At 41.3% G+C, this 9,394-nt stretch overlaps 1 protein-coding gene across 3 annotated transcripts in view; it reads left to right on the forward strand.

Annotated features, from left to right (window-relative positions):
- The window catches only part of LOC127435167 (protein SCAF11-like), an 11,305-nt gene extending 2,805 nt beyond the window's left edge, over positions 1–8,500 (forward strand). For 2 of the 3 annotated variants that reach the window (XM_051688401.1, XM_051688400.1), the window contains exons 4-15: positions 564–641; positions 729–808; positions 919–989; positions 2,626–2,660; positions 2,755–2,855; positions 2,980–3,096; positions 3,607–3,680; positions 3,778–6,096; positions 6,751–7,064; positions 7,161–7,340; positions 7,429–7,548; positions 7,731–8,500. In XM_051688401.1, coding sequence (XP_051544361.1) covers positions 564–641; positions 729–808; positions 919–989; positions 2,626–2,660; positions 2,755–2,855; positions 2,980–3,096; positions 3,607–3,680; positions 3,778–6,096; positions 6,751–7,064; positions 7,161–7,340; positions 7,429–7,548; positions 7,731–7,841 — 3,600 coding nt within the window. In that variant the 3' untranslated portion in view covers positions 7,842–8,500. The remainder of the gene's footprint in view (positions 1–563; positions 642–728; positions 809–918; positions 990–2,625; positions 2,661–2,754; positions 2,856–2,979; positions 3,097–3,606; positions 3,681–3,777; positions 6,097–6,750; positions 7,065–7,160; positions 7,341–7,428; positions 7,549–7,730) is intronic. The other variant, XM_051688403.1, reaches the window with a different exon arrangement.
- The last annotated feature ends 894 nt before the right edge of the window (positions 8,501–9,394 follow it).

Below are 9,394 nucleotides of genomic sequence, written 5' to 3' on the forward strand. Positions count from 1 at the left end.
CTGCTTTTGATGTCAAACCACGTAGAAGCATGCGCACAACACGTGCACACACTGGATGAGCCGGTAAGAACCCCGGTTAAGGTGTTTACATGCCAATGGTGGCAAAAATCTACCCATGTCAATCGGTTTATTCTTAGCCGTTTATGACCTTACACTGATAAAGGAAAGCCGTTTAATGCTTTTACATGACCACACATGTTGTTGTCTTATTAAGTGTAGAACGTGCATGTTAACGCATGATAGTTACGCACATTTTACCCCCCGATAATGCAAAAAAATTTAAAGGTCCTAAATGTAGGCTTATTTTCTATATGCAAATATAAATCTCATATTTGTTTTGTTATGATTTGGCATTTAATATGACATTTTCTTGAGAGGTCTCATGAGACTCCCCCATCGTGGCATAAATAGTATTGCAGAATGTGTGTCACAGTATCTTACTGACCAGCCCTATACATTGCATGTGTTTATATGCATGTAAGTTGCAATATGTCGTTTTTCTGAATGCTGCTGGTTTAGCCTGGCCCGTTGTAATTGATCATGCTGTGTGTGATGGTCTTTAGATGGTTCAGTCCTGCCCGGTGGACCGAAGACCCTTCAGTGTGATCTACCTGCAGGGCTCATCACAGCAGTCGATCAAGGTCAGACTTCCTCCTGATGTCCTATTTATCTCTGACAGGGGCATTTATTCTTGATGAAACTGAGTTTCTCAAACGTCTCTGTTTTAGCTTCCTGTGAAAGTGGCCAGACTGTCAGACCCACACGAGTCCTGCATTCAGGATGCTCAGAGAATGTGTCGTGTCTCTGTGTAAGTGCTGTCAGACTGTGTTTACGACGGTGTTTTTATGTTTTACATGTTTATATATGACCGGTTACTGCTCCATTGGAATATTCTTACATTTTAATTGTCATTTACAGGGGAGAGACTGAGAAAATTGAGAGAATGCAAGAGAAAAACACTAATGCCAAACAGAAATGCCACAGAAAATGTACGTATTAGTGAAAGCTGCGTTATTTTTGTATTTTTATTTTTTTATTGAGAATTCAGTGTTCAAGAATTAAAGGAATATTCCTGGTTGAATAAAACTTCCTTTTAAGTTCAGCTGAAATAACAACATTTGTGGAATAATGTTGATTTTTAAAAAAAACAAATTTTATTAAAAAAAAAAAAATAATAATAATAATAAAATGTTACAGTGAGGCACTTCCAATGGAAGTGAATGGGGCCAGTCCTTAAACCCTACAATACATACTTTCAAAAGTATAGCCACAAAACCTAAACATTGTATGCGTTAACATGATTTTAATGTGATAAATTGATAACCTCCTGTGTAAAGTTATATCCAATATTACAACTTTGTCATGAAAACAAAACCCTGTAATCCTGGTATTGGAAATCACTTTACACAGCTTAACCCTTTAAGCTCTGAAGGTGTTTTTAAAGATTCTTGTTTCAGTGGCATACCCAATATTTATGGCTTATAACTCGACAAAACAAAACAAGGAGGGTATCAAGAATTTTGTATCATTGTGAAGAAAACTTTCAAATTTTTTAATGATTAGATTATGATACAGTCTGATACTCTCAGCCAAAGAAGCTGCTGAAAAATAACAAAACAGATGTAATTTTTTCCTTATTTTTCTGATTTGACATTATATATCTCTGGGTCTAAATAAGATGGCTCCGAAAAACTGCTTTTGTTTTGTTCCCAATCATGTCAACTATATCTGAGAACAATTTTATCTTGATACAACAAAGCAATCAAAAGTTATAACATTACAAAAATAATTGATCATAGTGTCCAAAATCCTCTCCAAACAAATAAAACATAATAATTGTACATAAGAACTAATTACACATGCAAACACAACAATGACTAAAGGTTTGCATAGCATGCAGACATGATTTTAGTAATGAGATTTCACAGAATGAGTTTCATTCTGTGTCATTTGAGTCATAATTGAGTCTGTGTTATGTATTTGGCGCCATCTCCTGGTGGCCATATGTAACATTGTGCTTCATGTGGATTATCTAATGATCTATACATCTGATTACCTTGTTTGTGGACTCGTTTGAAAGTTAATCGCCTCCTCTAAGTAATGCTGTGTGATGTTTTATGTTACGTTTATTTTTCATGACGTTATAAGCGAAAACGCGGCATATAAGCAACATCAATATAATTGTCAAAGGCATATACTTAAATATTACTCGTTATATTTTTGTCTGTGAGTAAAACAAATAGGCTGGTTGTATTCTACTCTTTGAGAGCTTTCCAATAACATATGACACATGGATATTTGATCAGTTTGATGTTTTTACTGATTGCAATAATATGTGCAGTGCAATTTTTTTATATATATAAATTATTAAAATGGTACACTTCTGATATGTCTGCAAATTTCAAAGCATTTGTTCAGTTTTGGTCATAATGACTACATGTATTGGAAAGTAGAGCTTCTAAACTTTAAAACGATACCTATTTTGTGTTGGTCAAGACTGTAGTTATTAATATTTTGACAAGTATATTTTTTTCTCGCGGCCTATCTGAGCTTAAAGGGTTAAACAGCTTTGTAAAAGCTTCCAAAACTTGTTTGTAAAAATAAATGTTTTGTATTTCTCAACAGGTGAAACAGATGCGTCTGTGCATAAAAACAAAAAGGTTTATCTTATTTCTCATTTCAGTCAGATTTATTGTATATTAATAAATGTGAAGTATTAAGTATCATAAGAATCTTGTTTTTTTATATGTGCAGGTGAGAGGAGACTCATGCCACTCTCTTCTACATACTCAGCATTTTCACTCATCACTGCCCGACCAGCAGGGTACGGCAGTGGGCACTCACACTCAGATCATGTAAGCGCACACATTGGCCTGATTCTAATGCGTAAATTAAGTTTGAACCTTTTTTGTCTTTCATTTTTGTTGAGAGAACACATCTTGGGTGCATGTTAAAGTGTTGCATGTGTTGTTGGTATAGAACAGAATCTGTTGAGGTTTGTGAGGAGGGGCCAGATGATGTCCAGTGGAGGAGAATAGAGAGAAAGCGGCGGTGGCTACCTGCCTCTGTGCCTGTCCTTTCTGCAGGTGTGCCCAGGTGTGGAGCATGTTTCATGGTTACTTGTAATTCTTCACTCTTTAAATGAATTTAAAAGTTTGGATTATAATATACAGTATATCTTATTTAGGGTTGTCACAACATATTTCATACCAATACCAGAGTAATTTCATGATTCATAGTTTCAATACCACAGCAAAAACTAATATGTTATTGAACACACTCCTTTACTTATAAGTTTAATATTAATACAAATAGTAAAAATTTAGCATAATAGTCAGTAATAAGCGGCTGGCTCGACCATACATGTTCATACCATGGCTGACTTGACTGTGATGATGGCACACGGGTCACTAATTGAGTCTCTGTACTACTGAAACCATAGAAAGACTGGTCTCATTACTTTTAATCGAAGTTGGTACTTTTTGACATCACATACACATTTACTGGTCATATAAACATGTGGATTGCTGTGTAAATGTATCTCACTAAATCTCTTATTTTGTAACATGAAAATTGTTAGAGTATTTGTGTACTGATGATGTTTAGGTTGTCCCTGCAATCACACTTGCTCCTGTCTGCTGTCTCTGCCTCTCTGAATCTGCTGCTCCCTGAACACTCTGGTGAGATCTTATGTCACTCTAGTTATAGTTGTTTATTAAGGATGTACGTAATCTTCGCTTAACTTGTATCTGTGTTCCTTTGTTCCTCATGGCATAGTTTGTGCCATCACCTGTCCCAAAGGTGAGGAGAGAAAGGGAACCAGGGGCTCTGGATCAAAGAGCTCCGCAAAGCCGGCAGAAGCTGTTGCAACCCGACGCTCCTCTCGGCACAGTCGTGCTGAGACGGAGGATTCCACAGCTGCACAGTCGCAACCAACAGATACGGACATCTCTTCCACTGACCCCACAACTACACCACAAACTGTAAATGATACTCATGCTTCTACAAGCAGAGGCCAACAGGGGAACAATCGGCGGTCTGGAGCGAAGACAAAAGGTCGTGCAAAGAAGATGAAGGTGGAGAAACATGATGATGAGGAACGGGAAGCAGAGGCTGAGAATCACAAAGAAGATGGAGTCACAAAAGAAGCAGAATCCGAGGAATCAAGAACTGACCTGGAAACAAAAGCTGCTCAGAGCTCTGATCAGGTTGATAGTGAAAAAGAACCATTGGATATGGAGCAGAAGATGGAAGTAGAGAATCAGACAAGTCCTGTTGAGGATGAACGTGTTTCCCCTGATGCTAATGACCAGGAAGAAGAATCTGTTTCCCCTGAAGCTAATAACCAGGAAGAGGAAACAACGGTAGTGGAGGAAACGGGCACCAAGAGTACTGTTGATGAAGATGAAGACAATCAGATACTTTCACCAGGAGAAAACAACCAAGGAGTGGAGGAATGTGATGAAGACCAAGTGGAATCAACAAATGTTTCTCCAGTAATTGAGGAAGACTGTCTGCCTCAGTCCTATGCTGAGGTGCAAGAGCCCCAGTTTGTTTCTCCAAATGTTGAATCAACTCTCTATGTAAAACCAACAGCTCTTCTTACAGAAGCTGCAAACAAGATCACCGATCTGGAATCAGAGCCTGACACCACAGCAGAGAAGTCTGATGAAGGTCCCAAGCAAGAGCCCAGCAGCCTTCCGTCTGAGTCAAGCAACCTTCCATCTCTCCATGTGGACCAGAACACCTGCCCATCAGATAACAAATTTGGATTGGTTTCAACAGAGAATGCCTCCCCGAAGTCTCTGTTCACATTGAGTCCTCAGGACAACACTGACCTCATCCCCATGGACTGTGATTCACCTGCATCTGAGAGTGAAGCCGATGCTGTCAAAGTTGAGAAGGGTACTACTGCTAGCGTGCCTCAGATCTCCAATGAGACAGCTATTCAAGACCCTATGCACAAGCCTGACTCCGGTACGGAGCAGAAAGGCGCAGACAAAAAGGATGGACGATCACGCAGGTCTCGTTTTCACTCGCCTACGACCACCTGGTCTCCCAGCAGAGAGTCTAAAAGCGAAGGATCACGCAAGTCAAGGTCTCGTTCACGGGACCGTAATCGCAAGACTCGTTCCACATCAAGAAGTCGAGATCAGCAAGAAGACGAACGAGACAGTAAACAGAACTGTAGTAGAGAGCGCAGTCGTAGTCGAGAACGTAGCCGTAGTAGAGAGCGAAGTCGCAGGCGACGCAGTCGTTCCAGGTCCAGGAATAGGACCAGGCCCAGCCACATTAGCCCATCCCAGGAACATTCCGATCCTGGTGGCCACTTTGATTTTGGTGGACGTTCTGATCACGGTGGCCTCGGTGGTCGCACTGATTACGGTGGCCGCATTGACCATGGTGGCCGCTATGATCAAGGTGGCCACTCTCCTCGCAAGAGGGACTCATTGGGTGGGGACGGTTGGCAGAGCAGAGGGGGTGGACGAGGATTCCGCAATTCCAATTGGCGAAACAACTTTGAGAAGCCTGGTCATTTCTCAACAAGAGAGCCCATACTTTCAGACAATGGCAACTTCCACGAGGCATCACCAGACAGGGGCAGAAATGAGGACCCGGACTGGGTAAGGGAGAGGGAGAGGTCTTGGGCGGACACTGATACCAGAGGGCGGGAGCCACGAAGGGAAGAAAATATGAGCAATCCATCTGCTGAGTCGTGGTCTCGAGGTGGCTGGAATGTTGAGCAGGAGCAGCGTTCTGCCGGACGTGGCAGGGGTGCGCACTGGGCTCCCAACCAGCAGGGGGAACCAACCGATAATAGGAAGCAACGTACTTATTTCTCAGGGACAACGAATAACATGGATTCTTACAATAGATTCAATGAAAACAGAAGTGGAGGGAAGAGAAAAGAGTCAGAGGGTGCTGATAATCCACTGGATCGTTCAGGGTGGTCGTCGGCCTCGAGTTGGGCCGTGCGCCGAAAGCTCCCTGCTGATGTGCAGAACTACTACTCTCGCAGGGACAGAGGGGGCGGGAACAATGCCTGGAACAAACAAGATGAAGATCAAGGTGCAGCAGGTCTCTCTAAACAACCAGGTATTTGCAGATATCTGAAATCTAGGGTTAATCTCACAAAACATGTTCAGGACACATTTCACACCATTATCAAAATAAAAAATGATTTGCTCCAAGAAAATTAAGCCTCTTTTAAGGCTACACTGGAAGGGCTACACCCTGTCTACACCGGAAGTGAGTGGCGCGTCGCTTCAAAAGCAAATCGCTCTTTTTGGAATCGATGCTGCCTACACTGAATGCGTCTGTTGAGTCGCACCATGCTGACAAATTAGACACTGCGTTTCATTTCTTACATGCTGCATTTGCTAGATGCTACAGCTCACAGCTGATTGTCTGTGCACGTCATCTTTTTAAAACGTTTAATTCTACGCATCCAGTGTAGACAACCTCAAGCCATTGTGGTTGTTTCTGGTGTAGACGGTGTAAGATTTATGTATAAAATTACCTCTTACTGTAATGGTTCCATATGTTTTGCTTATTGTAATTTACAATTTTCATCATAATTCTCAGAGCTTCTAAGAATATAATCATTTGGGTTGAAATGTTTTTAGCTGGTTTTGGTGCGATTCGCCATCTAATGGTTTTCAATTCAAATTTTGCTGCCACTTTGTTCTTGTGATACACAGTGGTCTAGGAGTAACAGGTTTCACATGCATCTCTTCTGCTACATTTCAGATCCTCCCCAGAATGAGCCAAATGCCCCCCTGTCAACCGAGGCTGTGCCAGCCCTTCCCGCCCTGATGCCCCACCAACTTGGTGTGATGGGGCTTCATCGTTACCCCATGACGCCTCTCATGCCCAGACCTCCAGTGGGTCTGCAGCCTCCCCAGTTCAGCATGCCTCCGCCAGTACCAGTTCAGTTGCACCCCACTGGACCTCTTCTCCAGGTCCCAATGGCTGTGCAGGGATTGCCTCCACCCCCACCACCACCTCCACCCATGCAACAGGGCGGCTTTACTGTGGTACCCACTGAAACCCACCCAAATCAGGTGGTTATTTGAACTAAATATTGAACATAAATCAATGTGTTTATTTACCGAAGTGCTGTTTTAGTTGCTCTGTGGGTAACGGTGCATATTTTACAGCAGGTGATGCCCAGTTTTCCTGTCCCAGGCAAAGGCTCTTTTAAACCCATGCCAACCAAAGTAGGTGCAGGACCGCCTCCCCCTACTGCTGTACTCAGTGTGGCCCAACCATCCTCTACCACCACCACCCAAACTGCCTCTCACAGTAAGGCTCACGCCGACAGCTCAAAGAAAGAGAAGGCAAGTGGCACATTCAAGCAAAGAGCTCCTTTCCTGCTGTTCATGAACTGAGCTGCACTTCCTAAAATGTTTTTCCCTTTTCAAACAGAGATTGCAGATTCAAGAACGAGCCGTCAATGAAGTGAAAGCAGCTATAAAGCCATATTATCAAAAGAATGAAATCAACAAGGAGGAATATAAAGAGATTGTACGCAAAGCTGTGGAAAAAGTAAGTTCTGACTTTCATCTTGGACTTTTAAAGGAATATATCACCCTAACATTGAAACTCTGTCATCATTTACGCATTCTTGTGTTGTCGTTCCAAACCTGGATGACTTTGTTTGAAAAGATGGTGTTAAACAGATTGTTGGTCTCTATACTAGATTACAATATTCATGCTTTTTCTCTCAGGTGTGCCACAGCAAGAGTGGCGAGGTGAACGCTGATAAGGTGGCCAACCTAGTGAAAGCATACGTCGACAAATACAAATGCATTCGCAAAAACAAATCGGAGATGAGTTGAGGGTTGGTGTTCTGCTTGACTGCACAAGTGCAATTCATCCACCATTGGCTGCTGCAGGTGTCACTGACTGGAGCCGTTCTTAACGTATTTACATATGAGAATTACGATTTTTCTAGAGATTACATATTTTGTTTAATTTGGATTTGATATAGTGCAAATGCCCTTTATTGGATTGTGTCTCATGAGTATGTGTGTGGGGTGGTGGGGGTCTTAAGTGCTGTGAAATGTGGGGGGTAAAAGGTCTAAAATGGTGTTACTTTAATTGCATTTTGCTTCTAAATTTATAGTAGCAAAGAAAAATGATTAATCAAAGCAAATTATTCGAGTGGTACGACTGGACCTGTCTGTCTCTCTTTCTTTCTCAGTAGTCGTCCTATGGACCTAAACATAAAGAGTTGGTCATTTACCCTTTATAAACGTGAAGACAATATGGAGTATATGTGCATTAGCTTTATTATTTCCTGTTAATTATTCCCTGCAGATCGTGTGTTTGAATGTGTGATTAAATCATGATCTTACGTGGAAGAAAAAAAACACTGGTAGTTTGTAACTGAGATGATGATTTTTGTCATATAAAGATTAAAGTCCTGTACTTACGTTTGTGCAGTTCAATCACTGTTTACCCTCCCAAAAGCAATGAAATAAACCAGCTCTCTGTACCCTGTCTTGTCAACTTATCTGTGCTAAAACCAAGCAAGGCGAATCAAAGCAATTGAAGTGAATCTGAAAATTGTGATAAGGAGCTCAAATCGTCACATGATTTCATGATTACCTCAAACGCTCTAATAAACCCCTTAATAAAGGGACTTAGCATTTGAGCTCAACCTGATTAGAATTTGTTTGCCTAAAGGCAATTCAGTCTCAAAATTTTTTTTTCCCACATCTTAAAACAGATACTTCAAATTAAGTGAAGATCATCCACTGATTCATGTTAATTCAAGGTTTGCTTGACCTGAATGGGGTGGCCAAAGAACAACTAATATCTAAATGTTTTCTTGCTATGATAATTAACATGCAACAGCATAAAATATCTTGATTTTCTCTCTTTTTGTTGGATAATGCTGGCAAACTGAATTGATTCAACAAAACCGCATGAAGTCTCAAGAAGTACTTTGCATCCAGACCATTCTGCATCACATGTGCACGTGGGTGCACATGCGCTAAAACATATATGTCCCCCTACAAACATAGCTATAACAAGAGCTTCTCAGTGGTGCAACAGGATGAGATGAAGTCATGTAAAGATGGATTTGGTGATTTGAATCCCAGTGTTGGAACTTGCTCCATAATGGTCAGACATGCAGCTAGGTGTAATGGAGTGGGTGCATGGATTTGAATGGGGGTAAAGAAATACTAATTTTAATTCCCCAAACAGGGGATTTAGTTAACACATTAACTGTCTATCAGGGATATTAGACAGCATCTGATTGCACACAGCCCAGGATTAGAACCCAGGTTGCCACACTTCAGGCAGTGATAGTCCTCCACTCATCCACTGGGGCTGACACCTGTATATACATTTTAGTTGTTGTTGTTTTTTTTGTTTTACTCAA

This window comes from Myxocyprinus asiaticus, chromosome 45 (genome assembly GCF_019703515.2).
Source record: "Myxocyprinus asiaticus isolate MX2 ecotype Aquarium Trade chromosome 45, UBuf_Myxa_2, whole genome shotgun sequence".
Taxonomy (NCBI): Eukaryota; Metazoa; Chordata; class Actinopteri; order Cypriniformes; family Catostomidae; genus Myxocyprinus; species Myxocyprinus asiaticus.